This window comes from Falco peregrinus, chromosome 1 (assembly GCF_023634155.1).
Source record: "Falco peregrinus isolate bFalPer1 chromosome 1, bFalPer1.pri, whole genome shotgun sequence".
Taxonomy (NCBI): domain Eukaryota; kingdom Metazoa; phylum Chordata; class Aves; order Falconiformes; family Falconidae; genus Falco; species Falco peregrinus.
Window position 1 is genome coordinate 112035703 of NC_073721.1, and position 22473 is coordinate 112058175.

Genomic DNA, 22473 nt, shown 5'->3' on the forward strand with positions numbered 1-22473 from the left:
GCCCTTTTCTCTGGTTGATAACTCTTAATTTCCACTCAATGTTTCAGGTTCAGTGTATGCCCTGACAAAAAAAAGGGCTAACCTGACGCAGTCTCATCTTAGAGGAAGGGTTACAATCAGAAAACTTTGCTCAGTGCAGGACTGAGAGGTGGATGGGTTGCTTTGCTGGGTGACTATTTTTTTAATGTTACACCTTTGCCTCTAAAGGAGGCCTTGCTGAATGGCTCAGTTCTCAAACTGCTCCACACAACTGCCACTAAGTAAGCATCCAATGTACTTTCTGCCAGTTTCTCTTCTCTCTTAAGCTACTTCTACCCATCTTTGTTTATTTTTCTCCCTTCACTGTTTCCTTTTCTACCTTGTCCCTGTTATGTCCTCTCTCTCCCATGTTTCCTCTTCCAGATTTTCCACATCCCCGAAGACTACAGAATGTTTAAGTCAAATGTTTTCCTTTCTTTTTGCGTACATCCCATACATATCCACTCTCAGAGTTTAGATGTTTTTCTGAGAAGGTCTTCGCCTGTCTCCACTCTGATCTGCAGTGAGGCATCTCAGTGATGATAACAGAATAAGTGAATACACACAAGTGTTTAGGAGCAAGTAAATACTGTAAAGCTAACCAGAAAAGTGCTTGAAGATGGAGCGTTTCATTAGATTAGTTAACCATTGCTGTTTACGGTTAAAATACCAGCCAGCTTCAGAGTACAGGGAAGTTCTTGCTCCCCACCTGCCTGTGTCCTTGCTGCACTGGAACAAGTGCAGTTGTTGCCCCAAATAGTGCTCCAAAATCCCTTTGAATGTGACCTGCTGATCTGAAAAGGCAAACTTAGCTTATCCCAAGGTAACAGCAGGAACACATCATGTTGACACACGTGAATACTGTAGCAGCTTCCAGGAACAAGCTTTGCCTATGTTGCAGGAACAGTGTGATCACACAGCATGCACTAAAGAAATGCACTGTGTTTACTTAATTAACAAATATTTAAAGCAGAAGCCTACGCCCCGAGGTTGCAAAAGTCTTGATAATTGCCATGCATCCTGTTTATGACTCTGTCCAAGGAAGCAGCACAAGTAGCATGAAACGGGTGAAGCAAAGACACTATAAAAACAAACCCTAAATATAAGCTGTCAGCTGCTTTTTGTATATACCTGTGGTTTTATTGGCATTAGCTAAGTAACACAGATGGATGATTTGCTTCCTGATCTAGCTCCATCAGGTTAAGTGAAAGTCAGATACCCCCATACCTTAGTTTCTCCCTGACACAAAACTGGAAGCAGAAGAACAGAAGAGGTATCTTATTTTGAGGGAAAAGGACATCTAACGTAATGATTAGCACAATTCTGAGTTTAGTACTCATATGGCCTTAAAATTATGCTAAATCATGATCCTCTGTTAACCTACACCATCTAAAAGACTCTTCTTTTAAGCAGAACTATATCAGTTAAGCAAGGCTTTATCTTCTCCTCAGCTGCTACATTCCAGAGGTTTCTGAAATATCCAGTTACCTTTTGCTTGTTCACTAGCTATACAAGGGACACGAACATTCACATTGTTAGGTTACATATTTCCTGTTCAGTAAAATGCCAAATTTATAGTACTGAGCTCACCAAAGAAAGTTACTGTGCTCTAACAAAAGATAGCTATGTTTTCATAGTTTTTCATATTCCTCTCCAACCCATGAAACTCACATTATCTTTAGGGATTTTTCATATATAGATAGTATTAAAATAGGGAAAATATGCCAAGACTTTGACATGAGTGCTGTTAAATCCATGACGCTAAATAAGAAGCTTCGTTTAACACATTCCAACTTCTAAGCTCCTTGAAATGTAGAATTTAGGTGCCTATCTCGAAACCCAGAAGTGATAGGCGCTATACAAAGGCGTATCTAATCAATGCAATCCATGCACAGAACACCAATGTTTATACACAAAGAAAATAAGATACAAGAAATACAGGAGTATCCACAGAAGTCAGTGGGATTCTTTCTGTGGTCTTCATGTAGCGCTGGTTTTAATGAAGGTGTCGCTTAATTAACACACCTCAAAAATCAAGCAATCGGTGCTGGAGAGGCTGAGAAACAGTAACATCAGCCACCTGTAGCAGGTGAACCACATTTGTTATGACACAACTTCTGCTGTGCTGATGGGAGTGGGCTGCCAGCAGCAGATCAGCAGAGAAAATAGGCACTGTCCTAGATTCAATGTGCACAACAGCCCCGTGTTCATTGCACTCATATTCTTTGATCCAGGCCTGACACAAGCTTCTGCTTGATATTCTCCATCACATACAAGAGCAAATTCCCCTTCCGGCTTCTTTACAGCCTACTTTTTTGCTGGGGAAAAAGACGTTTGCTATGCTTCTGTATTCCTGCTTAGGAAGCAAAAAGAGTTTCACCTTTTGGTTGTGATGCTTTAAAAACATAAGAAAATGAAAGAGCTCGAGGATATATACAGCCAAAATACCAGTTAGAGTTTAAGACTAAACACTGCTCAAACTGTGTTGAAAGCCACAAAGACAGAAAAGTAACACAAATTTCTAGAGTGTTATCTCATTTTCATCCTCTTGTCCATGTGTGCAAATGAAAAAGAAAAACCTGTCTATACATATCTCCATATTCTGCCCTCAAATGCCTAGCTGCAGCTTCCAATGACAGCTCCAAATTTAGCCATGACAGTGAAGAAAGGGACTGACATGGATAAAAATAAGCCCAATCCCAAACAGGGACGATACAGTTGTCTGGGAGCCCTTTATTATGCAAGACAAGGCAGGCTTCAGGACATGCAGATTTTGCATACAATCTGACGAGCACAATATTCCTCTGTACTTCTTGGTGAAGTAAACAGCCTCACACTACTGTCATCCATTGTCCATCACTAACAGAAGTAACGGAACAAAAGCAGGACAGTTTCAGATTCTCTTTCTAAAGTGCTAACAATTCAGAGATATTTAGCAGTAGGCTATCAGCCTGTAAAAAGCAAACCAACCAACCAGCCTCTACTTGTGACTTCAGTTCTCATATGCTTCTTTCAAGGTATTATACCCTAAATATGAATAACAACATCCAACCTGACACACTGGAGCACAAGCTCACTCCCCCTTCAGGTTTTGCGATCAGCTTCTACCTGCGTACCATTTTTCACAAAAGATGGGGAGAGGCCTTCCTAGGAAAGTAATATCTGCAGCATGTTTGTTGCAACAAAACTGCTCAGGTCAATCACTTTGTTTTAGTCTCTTATACTGGTTTGGTTTTATTTCATGGATATATAGCAACAAAAAATTCAATCTGGAAACTTAATACTGATACAGATTTAATGAAATACAGCCTACATTTTCTGCTAAACTTGGACTGCGATGAAAAAAGCTAAGCTATCAGCTACTAGCATCAGCAATAAAGAATCAGTTCTGGTCTGACATCAGCTCCCACACAAGTTATTGGGAGGATCAGCAAAAGCAAGAGCTTCTGTACAGTTCCCTGGCTGATTTTGGAAATGAAACATCTATTAATGATACCGAGCCCCAGAAAGATACAGAAGAGTGACAAATAGTCAGTAAGCCATGACTATGTCACATTAGGGCAGCTCAAAATCACCTCCTTCTCATGAAAGATTGGAAAGAGGAGATTACAACCAAACGTCATAGCATGGTATATTTATAGTTTTCTGGCATTCCCTTTGACACAGCAAGGTCTCTGCTCTCCCCCCTCCCCAGCAGCAGAGGCAGGGAAGAGTCTGTCTCTTTCCAGCACTTGTCCTGCCCAAAGAGGAGAGTGCCTGGCGGCGAGGCTCAGACTGCCTGACCTGCCCGAGTGCTCCAGCAAAAACCGTACAGTCCCCAAATACACCTGCAATTCATTTCTGTAAGTCACACTAGTACATTTTAAATATCAGAATCATTTCCATTTTTTCCATTTTCTTAATACTCAGCATTCGAAGACAGCACAGAACTCTAGATTCCAACAGGAGACCTGCTTTGGATTTTAATTTAATTTTTATTTAAATTTAATTCTTGGTGAAGCTGTACAATTTGACCTTAAATTGTGAAGCACAAGGCAGAAAACTGAGCAGTTCCCTAATTTCTATTATCCCCATTTACAAAAAGAGGGCACAGTTCTCACAGAACTGTGTTAAGGATTATCTAACATTTGTAAAACCTGTTATTCTCAAAGTGCTTTAAGCAATTTCATTATCATTGAGTCAGTTGAACATGGGTGGATCAGCAGAGATAGCTGATCACTGCGTTTAGGAGATGCTTTTTTTTTTTACATTAAATTTTGCAGTAAAAGTATCACAGCATGACTAGTCAAAAGTCCTGTGTGCACTCTAAGTTACTGTGTAACTAATTCAAATACATAAAGCAATACATTACGCAGACAATAAAAATCTACAGGCAATATATTACATGTTTTAGAGACATGAGCTAAAAACCAGTTCATGATCAGTGACTTTTGTAGCTGCTCCTAAACACTATGACTCTACAATCTGTAGGGCTATTTTTTTAAATTATACGAAACCCATAAAAGTAGATGTACAATTATATATACATCATACAAGTAGATGGCACAATTATTCTGTGTTTTTTAATTGCTGTGAAATTGACTAATTAGATCCCATCTAGGTCTGAAGGTTGTATATATGCTTTCTAAAAGTCTTTAAATTGTGTAAACATACTGAACTTTAGAAAACTACTCAGAACATACAATAATTATATTACATACTTTTTCCCCCCCCCCTTTAAAAAAGACCCATCTCTTAAAAATCATTGTGCAATATACTGGAATGTAAGACGAGCCCAATAATGTATTTATTACCTTTCATACCTCTCCTTAAAATTATCTGATATAAAACCCACTTGCCTTTATTTGTATTACGGGGGGAAATACAGCTCTCATTAAATACAAGGTTCCACAGAGAAAAAAAACTGGTCACATAAGGAAGTCACTACAAATAATCTGAGCCCTAATCATTCATACTTCTTTCTTATTATTACACTACTCAGCACAGTAAAGTGAGTAAGCCATGAGTCCATAGCTACCCTCCTCAAAAACAAACTTATATTACTCTTAGGGCAATGGGCCCATATGCTCTGAGGGTTTCTGCAATCGGATACAAACTGACAAGAGACTGGCAGAGTAAGTGGTGGGGGAAGCTGCTTTAACTGCTACAACTAAACACCTCTGTACAAAATGAATTATTACTGTTTAATGGTGGCTCAAAATTAGTGGGCATTAAGGCCTCTTTAATCCATTCTGTAAGTAACATTTATAGATCCTCAAGGACCTATTACTCTGCCAAAGCAGCATATGAAAAGCTGACTGTATACAAGATTCCAGCATGAGAAATCTCTCGGAAGGAATCTTTATCTTGACCATTTTACTTTACATTTATTTTTATTGCTTTAAAATATTTGTCTTTCAGAGTAATTCTACATTTACTTTTACTTCTGAGTACCACGAAGAAATTACTTCAAATAAATCCAACTGCTATACATACATTGGGTCTGGTAAACTTAGCCAACTTCTTATTTGATTTTGGTTTATAGAAGTGTAAATGTGGTAAAGTTGTGGAACCTGTCCAGCTTCCCATTTTAGACTCCATCCTTAAGACAAATTAAACATTATTCATTGCTCTGAAACGGCTCTTAAAGAGCAAATTCTCCACCAAAGCAGCTGCAAGATTTTTTTTGTGTGTGCATACTACCTGCTTCTACAAAAAAATTGCCCTGCTGAAGCCTTTTATGCACATGACCTTCAAATCACTTTCACTTCAGAACAATCTTAAATTCTTCATTTTGTATTTCTTATGAGTACATCACCCATTACCAAAATTAGCCAGCACAGCAAAACATTGAAGTCCCAGGCAAGCCAGCTCCTGTTGCCTACGTGAAACATAAAATCTCCTTCACGTGAGGATCAAGATCCTGTTTAATGCAAGACCTTGCTCTTGATAGCAGTTTTCTGCTCTTTAACATATAAATATTAAATAATCAAATCTTAAAGGTACCTTAGCCACAAATCACAATCTCCATGCTGTTCCTCTATTACTGTCCTATTTTACATGCAGTTTTGCTATCCCCGACTCCAAGGCTCAGGCTCAAAGCTCTCTGCGGATTTGCTCAGCTTCCACATGTTCTTCAGTCTTCCAAGACAACTGGGCTTTGGGCTCCCAAAACAACTAATATCAGCCTCTGTGGATGGCAATATTTACTCCTTGTTTATACAGAATTTAACTTTGATTGTTAAAACTTACATTTTTCTTTCTTTCAGGTTCCTTTGCTCCCTGCTCAGGCTGTGAGCCGTCGTCGGGTGGTACTGTTAAGCGTAACCTACAGACATTCATCTGAAAGAAAAACAGGTTTGCTTTTAGATTTAAGTGTTACAAACAGTTATTTTCATAACTTGCTTTACAGAACAAACCGTACTAACATTCAAGTTCTATTTTACTATGTTCTACATTCTGCCACATAACTGAAAAAAGATTATTTTTTAAAGCTTGGAGGGGTTTTTAGCTGGCAAAAAATAATTCAAGGGCATACCCATAATTACATACCTGAAATAGCAAAAATCCATTTCAGTCAACAACATGTTCTTATGTACTCATAAATGACATTGAGAGCTGAGATAACAGAACAATGAACATAATTTTCTAGTTTCTCAGTTTTGTTTGCAGTCTTGGCATACTTTGAATCTTCAAAAGGGATTATTTGGAAACACAAAATGTATTCTGGAGTGAATGCCTCTCTTCTGCTCAGTATATATCCAAGTATTTGATCCAAGGATACCTCAGAACTGCAATTCAACTGAATATGAACAGGTGTATTACTGAAATCTGATATATACAAGTTGCTTGTAAAATCTAAGCTATAAAATGCTTCAGAGAAAGTTTAAGAGGAATTGTTTCCTATCTGATTTCAGAATTTCATTCTCTTGCCGAGGAAACAGGCCAATAGGGTTGATATCTTTTATTCCCAGTTGCAGTTTGCCTTGCTTTTGACTGAGATATCTTCAGTGTAATGGCATTTTTAAAGCAATGCATTTCATACAAGAAACTTTATTAAAACTTTTAGTCTTAGTCCTACTCATGAGACACTTTTGAGGAAAACAACTGTAAGTCCTACACAGAGAAAAGCTAATGATGAAATAAGAAATTTGTCTGTCCAGATTTGAAGCTGCACAGTTATCCTCCCCTGAAATGCCAGCTGTCTGTTGACAACAAACAGGGCTCTTAAAGCTCTTCCTCAAAACGTCTAAAATATCTTTTTCATGATTACTGTGGGCCATCATCACTGTTCTTCTATAGCCCTGAATCTCATCTGATCAAGATCCCTCTTGTTTCTCCTAGCTACTTACCTCCAGTCATGCTGAATGTGTACCTTCTCCCTGAAATACACCTTTCAATTGCAGTTGCCCAAGCTCACAGCTTCTATCTTAGTCATTACAGCATTTCCTTTTGCCTTGAAAATGGCAATCATGTTCTGCTCACAGGCATTCAGAGAACAGCGGCAGACTCCTCACAGACCCCAAATTTAACCATTTTATAATCTGCTTCTTCCAACTGTCTCTCATATCAATTAAGTTAACTTCACTTTCAAGGCTTTTTACAACATAACCTCCTCAGAGCACCACCATTCAGCATCATGACAAAGATTCCTGTTTTCCCTGTTGCCAAACAACAGACCTTTTTCAGCTTCTCAAACAAGCTTTAACTTTTTCTTCTTCCTAAGCAAAAGCAATTGCAAGAACTATCCACAAAGACCAGCAGAAACGTCACTATTTTTCTTCCAGACTTTCTTTAAATCTGTTGAGACAACAAATCAACAGTGTCCAGACTACTGGTATGCTGTCAACTGTATTAAAAAAAAAAAAAAAAAGCTACTTCACATTGCCTTCCATCTTCCTCTCTCAGGTTGGTCTTTTAGGTCTGCAAGGGCTTTTACCAATAAGGAACAGTGTCCTGAGATACGGATAAAGTTCCTATAGTATATGTGAGTTGGCTAGAGAGGTCCATAATATCAAGGTGAAATACAACCTACTCTTTAGACACATCTGTGGAGACTACTTTTTGTGCAGGAGGCTCCTCACCAGTAATTCATCATTCAGTTGTATGCTAGCAGATCTAGAAGAAGCCACAGAGAAAGTGACAAAAACTCCCCGAAACTTAGTATAAAAGGGGGTTATGCTTTCATATTTTCTAAAGAATTCTGAAACAATGAAATGATGAATCCTTGCACATTGGCTTTTGACACTGACTGACTGCTTTATTTCTTCTGAGAACACTAAACTCTCCCCATATACTGCACAAGCTGGAAGTGCTTCCTGCTTACAAGTTAGTTATCAAGATATATTGACATAAATACTCCTCAACTTTGGAGTTCGTCGATTCATAAGGTAATTAATACCACCTTTTCTCACCTATTTAATCTCAGTTTCTGCCTGCTCCTTCTTCCTATTAGCTTAGCAAGGCTCTTTCCTCTTAAAAGAAGTCTGTTGACAATGAGAAGGGAAACAGGGTCTGGCACTCCTCCACGTAGGCAAACAATGACCAGACCCATAAATAGGAAATAGAACTGGATTTGTGCTGTGCTGTGCAGGAAGTTATAGACGAGGCCAACTTTTTCTTACAGTGATCTCAAATGAAGAAAAACTGGACTAAAAGGAATGAAAGGACTGTTAGGAGAAAACATGAAAAATACCTGAAATAAATAGAAACAGGTAACGACTGGCAACTCAAAGTTCAGAGAAATGGAGTTGTGTATGATTCTCTGAAGCCGGCAAATGGCTTGCCTGTTAGTATGGGATTAATTATAGCCAACATACATACAGATTCACAGTGCAGTGACTGTGAATAAGTAATTATCCCTGTACGTGTATACCAGTTAGTGAATCATGACTGCCTGTCACATTACAGCAATTGACGTGTTACAGGGTTACTATGAAGGGAATAACAGAAGCCCAGTACTGGCGACAATCAAATCATAACTAGCTTAGAAATATAAATTAATAGCAGCAATTTGTTGAGAATAAAACCACTGTACAATCAAGGGGTTGTTATAATTTAAACTTTTTCTTGCCCTTTTCACATTGTGTTCTCTATTACTCCCCTGAATCATGTTTCCCCCCTCCCCGCTTCCTCATTTCCATGCTAGCTCCTTACTTTTAAAACACCTGAAATCAGTATAATATTTTTGGCAGTATTTCTGACACAAAGTTTTAATGTTTTACTTTGCAGCCTGTTGCATGCAAATGCCAAACAGAGCGTGGCGTTGGCAATCATCTAAGGATTCCACCCTTGAAGTTATGCCCAGTGAGGCTTGTACAGCAGTAGTAAAGTACCACACAATTCCTGGCCAGGAAAAACTTACACAGGCTCTACTCTTGCTATTGTTTATAACAACAGGACTTCCTTAGCATCCCTAGGGAAACAGAAGCAAACTTATAAAGTAGCCATTCACTCCTGCACCTCCTGGGCCACAGATGATGCACTCTACCCAAGGACAGAACTACAGACTAATCTGTTAAAAATCAAGAACACTACAGACACTGGAAGGGAAAAACAACAGGCACTGCTTTTTCCTGTAACCTCCAGAAGCAGTTATGAATACTGCACCTATACTGTTCTTGCTATGCAATGCTTCCTGAATAAACAACGCACTGTACCATTTGTCAGCAAGTTTACTTGACCAAATGAATGAGCAGGCTCACATGGAAACCACAGCAAGCCCTCCTCCAACAGCAAAATACTGCTGCAGCAAGGCCTTAAAATGGAAATGAAATTGTAACAGAAAGAGCCTTGACTCGGTGCCAAACAGCAGCAGAACAATGTGCAACTGAGGATGAAGGAGTGATTTCCAGAAACAAAGTGGGTTACACAAAGAGAAAGTGGGAAGGAGAATGAAAGAGAACTCCCCCAGCAGAAAAAAGGCTTTGATTCAATTTCCTTGAACTGCTGACTGACAGTAAGAACAAATGAAGAAAAACGGGGACAGACATGGCTCCCACCCTAACTGTATGTCATTGACATTGTAACTTTGTGACCACAACTTTTAAAAAGAAATACTGAGTAGAAGAAGAATCAGATATCAGATTTTCCAGACTACAGATTTTAGCTTGATTTGGAGCATCTATAGCTTTGACAAGCCAACAATATCAGTAATCCTAATTGTGCTAACATTTTATGTTCACTCCTAGTTTTTTGACACCAACAACCCACGAGCGGTACTTCCAAAGCTCATCTGACATCATTTGTGAAAAAAATATGGAGACAGGAAAACAAAGACTGACAGGTTCAGCCCAGCACAACACTGGACAGCTAAGGTTTGCTGAGTGCAGTGGAAATTAAGAGGTGAAGACATGCTCTTTCACCAAATTTCTAAGAGGCTAGTAGACAGCATAAATAAGAGCTACCGCAATAGAGCAGTTAAGAAAAAAACCGATCTAGGTTAGTTAAAAATGTTAGGAATTCACAGCCCAGATCCACAATCTATATTCATGTTTGTCATCCTACTCAATTCAGTAGGTGCAACTTAAAACAAATACAGATAACAGATTCAGTTTGAATAGTTCTTCAGTCTCTTCTTCACCCCTTCTGAAAAACAAAGCACCCAGAAAGGCATTGATCATAGTTAACTATGTACTGTAATAGTTACAGAGCTAACATTAAACGAACAAGCAATGTTTTTATAGAATAACCAAAAGTTACTGGTACAGCAACAGAAACATACAAGCTGTTCTGCTAACAACCACTCCCATTCTAAGCTTTTTTACTGTACCTCTACAGGGAAGATGTGATTCAATATTGGTCTAGCTTCAAATCAACTTCAGAGCTAACATCACCAGAACTGAATATTATTGATCTTTCTAATGTCTGATAAGAGAATGGTTTAGGGCTAACACGTTTGTTGAGTAACTATCTGCTAACCTACCAGCTCAATGGCCAAAAATCACTCCCTTTGCCTAAGACCCAATGTTAGTTTTAAGACTTTTGAAGGTGAAAGCAGAAAAGGAGTGAGTGTTTAACTTCAGTCAGTCCTAAAAGACAAAGAAGAAAGTACTTTCTTTGGTCGTTTATCTGTTGATTAGCCTGCTCCACTTATGAAATCTCTACTCTGAGGTTCCCCACACAATTAAAAGGCACTTTTCCTGTGACCACAGGCACTCAGGAATGTGACACACATCTTTCATTTATTCAGCAGTTAGAATAACTGTTGTCCTCCCCTCTCTTGACAACTCACGGTAAGGGAGTCACATTTCACTATAAAAGAGGAACAGCAGCTTCCCAGTGGGTTTTATTCACAAATTAGGTTTTTATCAGTTTTCTGAAGAGAATGTATGAAATACAGTTCATTTTATATTGTCCCTGGGAAATAAACCATGGGCATAAAAATAAGAAAATTATCACTTAAACACAAATTCTCTTAGCTTTAACTTCTTTAAGAAATACTAAAACAGGAAAATTCGATGGGAACACAACTATCATTTCCAAGTCATCTTAATTTTTCCACATACATGGTTAATTTCTTTTATATGAAAGCCAAAGATATTTCTGTGGAAGAGCCTGTCCCTCCTGTTATCATGTAAAACACGACATTCTTCATTGTTTCAATTATAAGCTCATATTTTTGGAGTGTCAAAGCAATCACTGCATCATTCAAGAAGCATCACGAGCACATGATTGTGTTTCTTCGTAAGGAAGTTTGTCGCTTATTTTGATTCCTTTCTTCACACATGGAATGTGCCCTCACAATGCTAGCAGCACGGTTACAGCAGCAAAGGGCTATTGGAAGCCGGGTGGCTGTAGAGACATTCCTGCCATACCTGCCCAAGTTGTAACAACTTTTTAGAAGCAACTCCCCACAGGTTAAAACATGATTATTTATCTAATTTATGAAAATTACAAAAGAAGACATCAGTAAATCTTATTTTTGTATTTGAGGAACTGATTATAAAACTAAATTATCGTTGCCACCTAAATCATTACAGCTTCCTCGTGTTCGGTAGAGCCCAAATAGGCAAGTTCTCGGCTGTAAATACCAAGGGGCGTTTTGGGGAGTAGGGGCGAACCTCCAAGACACGCACACCTTCCTCGCAGGCTTCCCACCAGCTAAGGACCTGCACACCCCCAAAAGCCTTGCAGGACACCCCCGAAGCTCCAAAAGCCTTGCAAGACACCCCCGAAGCTCTGCATTGCCCAGTACCGACTACGAACGCGCAAAAAGATGTTTTCACGCACCGCAAGCACCACCTGAAAACACCGTAAATAACCAAAGCAAAAAAAAAAACCAAACCCCACGTTCCGAAGATAAACTATAAGTGGGGGGGAGGGGGCGTCAAACAGCCGCTTCGCCCCACGACGCCGCCCGTGGGACCACCCCGCTGCCCCCCCCGCGCTGCCCCGCGCACCTTCCGCCGGGCGCGGCCGCCGTCGCTGGCCGGCCTCCGGGGGGTGGTGGCGGTGACCGTGAGCCCCGAGCTGTAGCGCAGCATCCCCGCGGGCCGCCGGGCTGGCGCTGACTGCGGCTCCCTCCGGCCGGCGGCGCCGCTCCGCCCCCGCGCACATGGCCGCGGGCGGCCGCAGGGGCCGGGCTGCCCCGGCGGGGGCGGGCCGGGGGGGGGGGCGGGCAGCGGGGCTCCGCGGGGGGCGCTGCCGGGGCTCCCTCCCCCTCCGCCCCCGCGGAACCGGCGACCCCGCGCCGGCTCCTCGCGTGGGGCGGGACTGGACAAAGTCGCCGTGGGGCGCCACCCCGCGAGAAATGTGTCCTTGGGACGCCGAGGTGTCATTCCCGCAGCTCCCGGGAGCGCTGGGGTGCAGCACGGGCAGGGGGGCTCGGTGGGAGGTGGGGGGGACCCGGACGGGGCCACGTGTCACTCAGCCCCCTCCGGGCAGTGGAACTGGGGGGTCAGGGCTCGCAGGAGCCACTGGAGGCCACTCAGTGCCTGCTCTCGGGTACCCACCCCTGAGCGCCGTGAAAGCAGGGCACTGCCGCCCCCTCCTCCCCCCCGGCAGCGGTGCGTGAGCCACCCGGGCGGGTCAGCCCCTTAGCCCTGCTCCCGCAACGGGTACCGGAGCGATGAGCACGCACCCGGCCCCCGGCGGCCTGGCGTGCCAGGCACAAGGCTGCCGCAGCGCACTGCCCGAGTGGCAGCCGAAGCCTTAGTACCAAAGGTCCAAGGAGGAGGTGAGTCTGGCACACTGGAGGGAGCTGGCCCTGAGCCAGGCTGCAGGCACGGACTTTAGCACTCCAGATGCTCAGCTCCTCCAGCGTCCGGGCTAAAGGAACACCATGGCTCTGCTGGGCTGTTCACAGGCCTCAGCGCACAGCCATCCTCACCTGCAGCCTCCTGTGTTGGTCACAAGCAGCATGTGCCTCTGTAATCAAAGGAGTTACAAGCAAAGGAGATGCTTTTGTTTGAAAGAAATTGCAGATCAAATAGCTACAACAGCATTTTTGAAATAGATTATCCTCTGTCTCCATGTAATTACCTTGAAATAATTAAGACGGGGAGAAAATGCAGTTATGGCTATGCGATGTCCTTGCCCATTATGAGGTTAATGATCACGCGGGTTCCTGATCTGCAGAATGCTGAAGAGAGGGAAGTAACTTGCATAGGAAAAATGGAAACTGCACTCAACTACCAGTGCCTCACCCTCTGTACAGTGGGTCTGTTCTCTTCAGCCTCTCAGTTCCCTCTCCCCAGGACAAGATACTGAGCTATCAACATGACAAGGATCTGAGAAAGAGAGGAAGAAAGCATTGCCCAGGCCCAGAGGAGTGAAGGGTCTGCAGTTAGTATTCAGCATCTTTTCTGTTGCTTTCCTAGCTACTCTTCTTTCCTCCACCTGAGGAAGGTAACATAGCCCAAGGTACATGAGTTAAAACAACTACTTGTATTTGGATTTCTTTCAACTCAAGACTGGCTGCAAGTTAAACAATATTTTTTGTGCGAAGGTGTCTTGAACCTACAAAGAACTCCATTTCCATTTGAATCATCCACTGTCTTAACTCCTGGTTGTAATGCTGCTTTCAGAGTGGGTTTGCAGGTGCAGAATAGGCTTATCTTCAGCAACAGGAACAGAAACATGTTCCTTCACAATGCATGGGTATGTTGCCTACCCACTGGGCTGCACCTTAGCAGTGGTCATTACTTGTTCCTGGTCATTCTGGTGAGCAGAAGTGTCTCAATTTAAATTCTGGTATGCAGCCAGCTAGTGGCCTTTGTGGCTTCAGCTGGGAAGGAGTTCATATACCTATGAGATTCTCCTGGTTAGTGAGACGTTATGCCTTCAGGACTTCATTCCCCTCTGGGAAAAGGTGTGTACACAGGGCTGTCTAGTCACTGCAAGGCACAGGCAGGAGAACTGCTCTTCTCAGAACAGGCACAGAGACTAAACTTGTGCCACACTATGGGAAAGGACCTCCCTTCCCATATGCCACAGCGCACGAGAGCAAGGCACAATCATCAGATCCCTGGGAGAATTTGCAAGGTCTGCATCAACTTTGAGAATTTTGATAATTTTGATGGAAATTGTATTGGTGCAGGTGAGGAAAAGACTTGTCCATGGATATTACAAATATAAAGATAATAAAAATACAGTTTTCTCAGTTTTTTTCTACGTTACTAGCAGCTCTTGCCATTTATTGGAAAGCAGCAGCAGGACATGTCTACCTGGATTTAGAACTATGTGTTTGAACAGCAGCATCTTCTACTTTTGGCACACCCTCAAATGAAAATCCTCCAAGAAAGAATAACCTGCATGCATGGTTAGTAGTCTGCTTTTTCTTGGATACTCTTGTGAATCATCTCATTCCCTTCCCCCCAGCTTTTTTTTTGCGTACTCTATGAATCACCTTGTTCCCTTCCCCCTGCAAACTGCACAAGTGTAGTAAGGAGTCTAACTTGTTTTCTGCCTTGCTGGTTGGATGTGCATCCCATGCACCCACCTGCAGTCACTTCAGCCATGTGTAGGCTGTGCGCATAGTAAACAGCTGAAAATACCTCATAATCTCTAAACTCTGCCAAAGCTGAGGTGAACACATAGAAGTGAGACTGAGAAAAAAATAATAAATCAACCAATACCGCTGTTTGCATGAAAGCAACATTTGGAATAACTTCTTCTCCATCCCCAAAGCTCTGATAAACTATAGGGATTATAAAACCAGCTGCTAGTACTGAGTGAACATCTGGTACCCCCAGGCAGGAAAAAGGAAAAGAGATGTTCCAGCAATGAGGTGCACACAGAAGGGCTGCAAAAAAACTCCGAGTTATAGAATTATTTTTGGATGAAGACAGGATAAATTGGGATCTTCATCTTGAGACAAAAGACAGTGGTGGGGAATGGGCAAAGAGGCATAGAAGATCATGACTGGTATGCAGAAATGAATGGGGAATGGCTGTTTGTTATTTCCTGTGCTTGGGAACAATGGATTTGAAGTAAGCCAGGCACCACATTTATGTGTGAAATTAAATTATGGCAGAGAATACTCCAATTACGAAAAGTATAAATGCTCTCAAAAAGCAGCTGGATAAAGTCATGGAAGATAAGCTATGAGGGCTATAAAACATGAAGATACGTCTACAACTTCTGACTCAGGAGGTCCTTGAATTGCGAGTTTGCTTTCTTGATAGCTCTCCTGTGACAGGACACCTCTGACCACTATCTTTTCAGCCTCGACATGATAGACTCCTCACCAACAGTGGTAAAGGTGACCGGCTTCTAGCAAGCAACAGTTCTCCTCTGCTCTGAAAGGAGCTGTCCTGGCCAGCATCTGTCTTTGCCTAGAGCAAGCTCCACATTTATTTCTGGCTGCAGCTCATATTCCATTCTCTCTCACCCCCAATGGAGACTTAAGCCAAGAAGTGGCTGCTTTGTTTCAGCTTGTCCCTGTTTGCCGGGACCTATGACCTTACCTCTCTGACTCTGATACCGTTTGAAGTAGATTTGCTACAGTTTACAGCTCTTTTTCCCTGCAAGGGTCATAGTACGCTCTTGTGAGCATTTCATGCTCTCTGGGGTTTGGATGTGACACTAACTTACAGAAACAGGATGGGGGAAATGGAAAGTAAATCACTACTTGGAAATTGGTTTGACTAAAACAACAGTATACTACAGTTGGACAGACCACACAACAGGTATACAGTCATACACACTGCTTATAGACAATATACAGTGTGGTAGCAGAACATAAGCTGACCAGGTTGCTGAGCTTCCAGTTCAAATCCAGCCAGTGTTTTGTGACTGCAATAATCCAAAGGCACAGCAAGTTAATTACAAGATGACACTATAGTATGAATATCTGGAGCAATAGTTGTTGTGAAACAGCTAATATAATTACACAGAAACTGCAAGAAATTTAAAGTGTAGGCACCTTCTTCATTTTTTTGCTGACTAACTTGTTCCTCACTGCCAGCATTACTGAAATGTTGGGGGTTTTTTTCCCAGAAGACCCAAAGATTGTTATGCTGTGGGAAAAGTGAAACAGGATGTCACAGAATCAACAGTCACAAGATGGGCAACAGAGCACACAATACATGGAGTAGGAAGTATGTCTGCCCTCACAGAACAGCAGATTATTGAAGAATTCCTGCAGGAGTGGGTAGCCTGGACTTACCTTAACAAACTGCCTAAATGTGGACACAATACAAGGCTGATTTTTTTTTTTCTTCATCAAAATCCCCTCTCCATCTTCAGGCTAACTGCTGACAGGGTCCAGAGGAAGAAAAAAAGTTCCAATAACTCTTGATCAGCCGGAATATTAATCCTGTGGGATCTGGGAATAATTGCAGAGTTACAAATTGAACAAGGACTCACACTTGTGGTCATTAAGGTTATAAAATCCCATTTGTATTGCTACAAAAATGAGTTGTTATAATTAACTTGTAATAGCCTTCACTTTCCAGGGGGATTAAAATCTATTCTGCCTTCATCATCCCTAAGGCATGAAACCCATTTATAGCAAAGATTATCAAATGGACAGATGCCTGTCAAATATTTCAGAACCAGACTTAGTAAGACCTGCAGGCTTGATCACCTATTTCTCCTCAGAGCTCTTTCTTTTATCTGCTAGCTTTCACCATTGGATTCTACAGAGAGAAACTCAGCTCAGCATCCTGTAACTCTCAAGCTCTCTTTTTTGGGCATTACAGCTAGCATGAAAATTTTAACCTGCTAACACAGGCTGAAACACCTTGATGCATATCAAACTGTATTCAGTAGTCATAGGTCCCCTTATATGCAATATACAAACCAATATATATCGTACAATTCTTGTCTTGAGCAGTATTTCATCTTTCACTGGCCAATACATCTTTGCTGCATTTGGAGCTACTGTGGTTTACAGTTACTCTTTTGAAGTGACATAACACATACAGCTATCTAAATGTCCAGCTTGGTTTAGCCACAAGCATCATATCACTTCTCAAATCAAACCCATCGATACAACTGTTTGCTGCCACTTAACACTCTTGATACATGGATAATATAGGATTACTACAGAAACTCAGAGCCTCTCCTGCTGTTCTAACATATACAAATTTATAATTAGAAATTTTCACACCAGGAGTTTGAAATGCAAATATACATTTTATTTTGCAAAGCCCTCGGTACCCATTTTATGCAGTTATTTCAGTTATGGTTAAATTGCATAAAAAAAGAAATTCCTGGAGTTACTTGCAATAATGGATTGATTCCATCGTTACTCATAATGGAGAGTTACAGACTATAATTGCAATTAATGTTTCTTTTAAAGTTTTCTGCTTTTAATTGTTGTCCTACTTCCTACTTAAAGTCCACCTTCCTGCTGAGATTCTCAAAGTACTTTTTAACTATCTATCAATAAAGCCACAAAATGCTAGATAGCTCAATGAATAACACAATGCAATGTGCACTACCATTTTCTCTGAAAGAGACAGAAAGGAAAAAAGAAAATGGATTACTTACTCAAAACCGCATCTGGGCAAGAACATAGAGCAAGTCCATCAAAGCCAATCAGGTAATAATAATAGTAAGAGGTTTCTGCCATGTACTTTTATGCATATATATGCATGCCAGTGTATTTCACACAGTTTGTGCACCTAACAGAAAAAAAAGGATTACACCTGGTAGCTGTGATTTTCAGACTCACAATGTCAAAATGCAATTAATAGTGAAATAAAAATTACTGCTAAGATTTTAAAGGCAGCTGCAAAGCCCTGGAAGGTCATGTATTTCAGGAAAGATATCTATTTTTAGCTTTATTTGGGAAGGCTTTTGATGAGCATGTCTATAAGTCATAATATTTACACAGCTATAGTCATGGCTTTTATTTTATTAAATAAAAAATAAAAGCTTGGATTTTACTAAAATGAACTGAGAGATATGAAATACATCAAGGCAAATATAGGACAGTTTCTTCTACCATGAATATATGGCCACATATGAATGAAAAAAATAGCATTGTCATTTTTCAATCACAGATTTTTAGTGATTTAGATAGGATCACTTCAGATTTTGCTGAAGCTTACAGGGCATCAACTCAGTTCTGATTCAGCAGAAAAAGTACCACCTCTTGATTCATCTTCACTATTTCCTCTTTCAGATAAGTCTCCCATCCAGTTAACAACTGGGTCACAGCCCACAGCAATGTGGCCCAAGACACACGTGCAGTGCCAGAAGCCTGTCATTCATTCTTCACCAGCAGGTTTTGGTTTAGTCAGTCCATGCAAGCAGGACAGTTCAGCATAAATATCATGTAAAAGTAATGCAGCACAGGAGCAGCAGCATTGTTCACGTAGGGGTGTGACTTGACCAGGTCACATAATTGAACTGATTAAGGTGGGTAGGGAAGTAGAAAACAGGCACACCCCATCATGAGCACCACAGTTACATTGTTAGGTAGCTGTATTTAAAATCCTATTTTACTCCCTGGAGATAATATCAAAGGATAAATTTCTTCCAAAAGTCTGGTATCGGTATTGCATTGTGGTAGGAAAAAAGGAAACTTTAGAGGCAGAAACAAATTCTGGCGTGAAAGTTCTTCTATAAGTGTAAGGAATGTACATATTTCAGGGAATGGGAGCATTAAGGACAGGAAATCACTGTATCTGACTGACTTCTTTTACCTTACAAAGGGGAAGAAGAGACATATTTCATCTTTACTTCCCCACAGGAAAGGAAACACAGAAGAGGAAGAAGGGGAAGAACTATATTCTGCTTCCTCTATTTTATGATAGAAGGCCAGAACAGCAAGTAGTGGACTTCAGCTCTGCTTCAGGGCAGAGGATGATGGTACGTTTTTCTAACTAACAAAGGAACCAGGTACATGTCTAGAACACCTGCACAGATGCTACAGAAGTTCCTGGTTGTCTGGCTTCCCCATTGATTTAGATCCAGTTTCAGACCTCCATGTTCCCCATCTCAGAATGATACATATGGGAATTTATCAGTTCTTACTGACTCTCCCAGCCCATTGCCTGTTTGCACACATAGCTGGGACAGGGAGCTGTGCATAAAAGTTGTGAAGTACAAGCGGAAGATCTGGTTCTATTATTTATTTTCTTTCTAGATACTAAAAAGCAGTTTATCAGAAGTCATATAAAAAGAAAATAAGGTGGAAGGGGAGGTATTTTAACCTTAAAATATCAGGTCATACTGAACCTTTGGTATCAGAGGACTTTAATCAGGAAAACTTGATTAGTTTTCAGTCCCTCCAGCTCCAAAAAATGTTCTAGTAGACCTATCTGTATCTACAAGATAATGAAATTTTCTTATCCTGTCACCAAGAGTTGTCTCATTTCCTCTTGCATGAGTCATTGCAATAATAGAAAAAGAAGTAAAGTTATAATCAATACAGTAGATGTTGTTATGCCTAACTGAAGTAAAGTTACTAGGAGGAAGCGTAGGGAGGACTAAATAGTTAAGAGTACTTACTAACAGCTCAACCGCAATGACTAAATATTACTCAGGGAAATGACCCTCCAACAAAGACCCAGTCCTACGAAGGAAATGGATTAACACACTTAAGCACTTAAATACCTCCAGTGTGTCATCCTTCAGGCTACCTCAGCCCAGGAGGAGTTTGCTTTTCCTTCATCTGCATATGGTGCATCATCCAGTTAGCAAGAATGCAGTTGAGAGTTGCATGGTTCTGGGTCCTGATCACAGAGCAAGAGATCTGAGCTATTCCAGGAAGGCACTTTCAAGAAATATTACAGACTTTGAAATAGATCAAACCGACATCAGTGACTTGGACCAACAGAGCAGGATTTCCTGACATTCTGCCTGCTTGACGATAATGTGAAATCTAAATAGACCTGCAGATTGAGTGACAAAGGCTAGTCTACAAAAGGATATAAACCAATTTGCAAGATCACTCATAATTCAGAAATTAAAGTTTATACTATGAAATTAAATTGTTTCTGCAGTGGAACTATTCCCATCAGGTTTCTCCCTCCAGAGAAAACCACAACAAAAAGCAGAGAGTACTTAACCAAAAGGCCTTTGAAATGACTTAAAAGACCCATTCACTTCCATGGGCTCCGTGGACTTATTCCGTAAACGTATTCCAATCAGGAGATTTGGATGGCAGGAGCCTCCATAAAATTCTTCTACTTTCCCTGCATTTCAGAATGTGCCCAAGATTTACTGTACCTAATATAACTACTTGAATCCAAGGGAAATGCAGAAAAAAAATACACAGAAAGCCACGCACAGTGACTATATTATGACAAACTCTTTGCGGGCTCTGGGGAAGGCTGGTTCTCTTTTGTATCACTCAACTCCTTTTTCTCTTTTTCTGTTTAGATGCCTGCCCTATTTCTAGTGCTTCTGACATGCCTTTGTAAAAGATTTCAAACCATGTCTGTTGATGAAGTCTTTAGCTGCCTGAATTAATTTTAATAATATATTTTGTAGGCATAGATATATATTTTGTAGATATTTAATAATATATTTTGTAGATATCGATTTCTAAAAGGCATCATTAGCATTAAATTGAAAATTGAATTTCCATGAAAGATTAACTGCTATTCTTTCTCTTTCTCCTAACTTCACCATGCTAAGGCCTTTTTGCTGCATTTCTGGCCTACCCAGGCTACTCCTTTGAGAAGTTTACTATAGGTTATTTTATAAGTATAATTATAATTATATTTATATTATTTATTTATTATAGATTCCCACCTCTGGAAATCTTTGGGAGTAGTTATCTGAGAGTTTGACAAGCTACCAGAGCAGTTGGACTGAGTAATTCATGGGGTTCTATTAGGCCTCCTTGAGCTGGCCTAATAGGGGATATACTCTATAGCTCACTTGGGCAGAATCTCATCTTCACCTGGCAGGGGGAAACAGAAATGGCATATGTCAAGAGATGTATTTAAATTCTTCCTGTTGCAGGTCTGGGTTTTGCCTAAGTATTTCAGCATGGACAGCAAGCACTATAGGGCTGCTACATTTATTCCAAAATGCAGCTTCTGCAAGGGGTGTTCTTTTCCCATTACCTTTGTCTAAGTATAACTCCCAGAGTTTTTTTTAAATGCACATATAGTCACATGCAAGACAGCTGATTAACATTGAATTTTAGTTATCACAACTTAATCTTGCTGATTTTAGACCAGCAGTGTTCTTCTAATGTAAGCAGAGCAAGCAGATATAAGAGGGGTATGGAGAGTAATGAATGCTTAGAACAGACCTGTCTGGAACACCTATTTTCCCTGCTGCAGAACAAGAACAGAAAGACACACACACAAAAAAAAAAAAAAAAAAAAAAAATCACTGAAGGACAATTGCCCTACTTCTGCTCTCATTTTCACTAGCATCTGTCTGATAAAACCTGAGAAGTAAATGGTGGTGCTCTGGATATTAATGTGGGTTAATAGAAGTAAAGTAGTACAAATTAAATATCTTATTGCTTTTTATAATTAACCTGGAGACCTATTGCTGCCACAGGTGACTGAACAAAGAAGTCACTAGTACTGAAGGAAGATACACGTACAGATATGTATACACAGGATCAGGTTTAGGTCAGACAAAATGGTGAGATAGCTAGCATGATGCCAGCCAGAGCTATCCATCAGGCTTATCCCATGGCTGGCAATGGTCAGAGAGAGACTGACAGCAGTCTACTGGGACACAACTGACACTAGATATGGGAGGAAGGAAAGGAGGGGATCTGCCTTCCTGTGGGGCCCTGGGAATTGCCCACTGTTGAAAACAGGATGTTAGACCATCACTCTGCCCCTGGAAATTTCTATATTCCTAGCCTTTAGAGAAATATTTACCAAATGATTAATACGGTAACACAAGGCCCAATCCTCCTAAAATCAACAGCAAAATTCCCAGTAATTTCTACAAATGTTGCACAGAGGCTCTAATATATTAAAACATTAATAGCATGCACTACATAACAACCATCAAGTGTTTTCAATTTCATTTTCTAGCTTGTTTTATTTGAGTAAACCATTTGGGGGAGTAACAAACACTTTAGTCGGCTGTCCTATGACACAC

The 22473-nt window shown here is 40.9% G+C and overlaps 1 protein-coding gene across 5 annotated transcripts in view; it reads right to left on the bottom strand.

Moving 5' to 3' along the window:
* MYZAP (myocardial zonula adherens protein) overlaps positions 1-22272 on the bottom strand; it is a 70637-nt gene extending 48365 nt beyond the window's left edge. The window contains exons 1-3 of one of the 5 annotated variants that reach the window (XM_055808484.1): positions 17935-22272; positions 16607-16765; positions 6250-6339 (exon numbers count right to left, since the gene is read on the bottom strand). In XM_055808484.1, the coding sequence (XP_055664459.1) occupies positions 6250-6339; positions 16607-16663 (147 nt within the window). In that variant the 5' untranslated portion in view covers positions 16664-16765; positions 17935-22272. Of the gene's footprint in view, positions 1-6249; positions 6340-6549; positions 6800-7349; positions 7402-12398; positions 12560-16606; positions 16766-17934 lie in introns of those variants that run through there. The other 4 variants (XM_055808497.1, XM_055808507.1, XM_055808483.1 and 1 more) reach the window with 4 other exon arrangements.
* Positions 22273-22473: the final 201 nt, after the last annotated feature.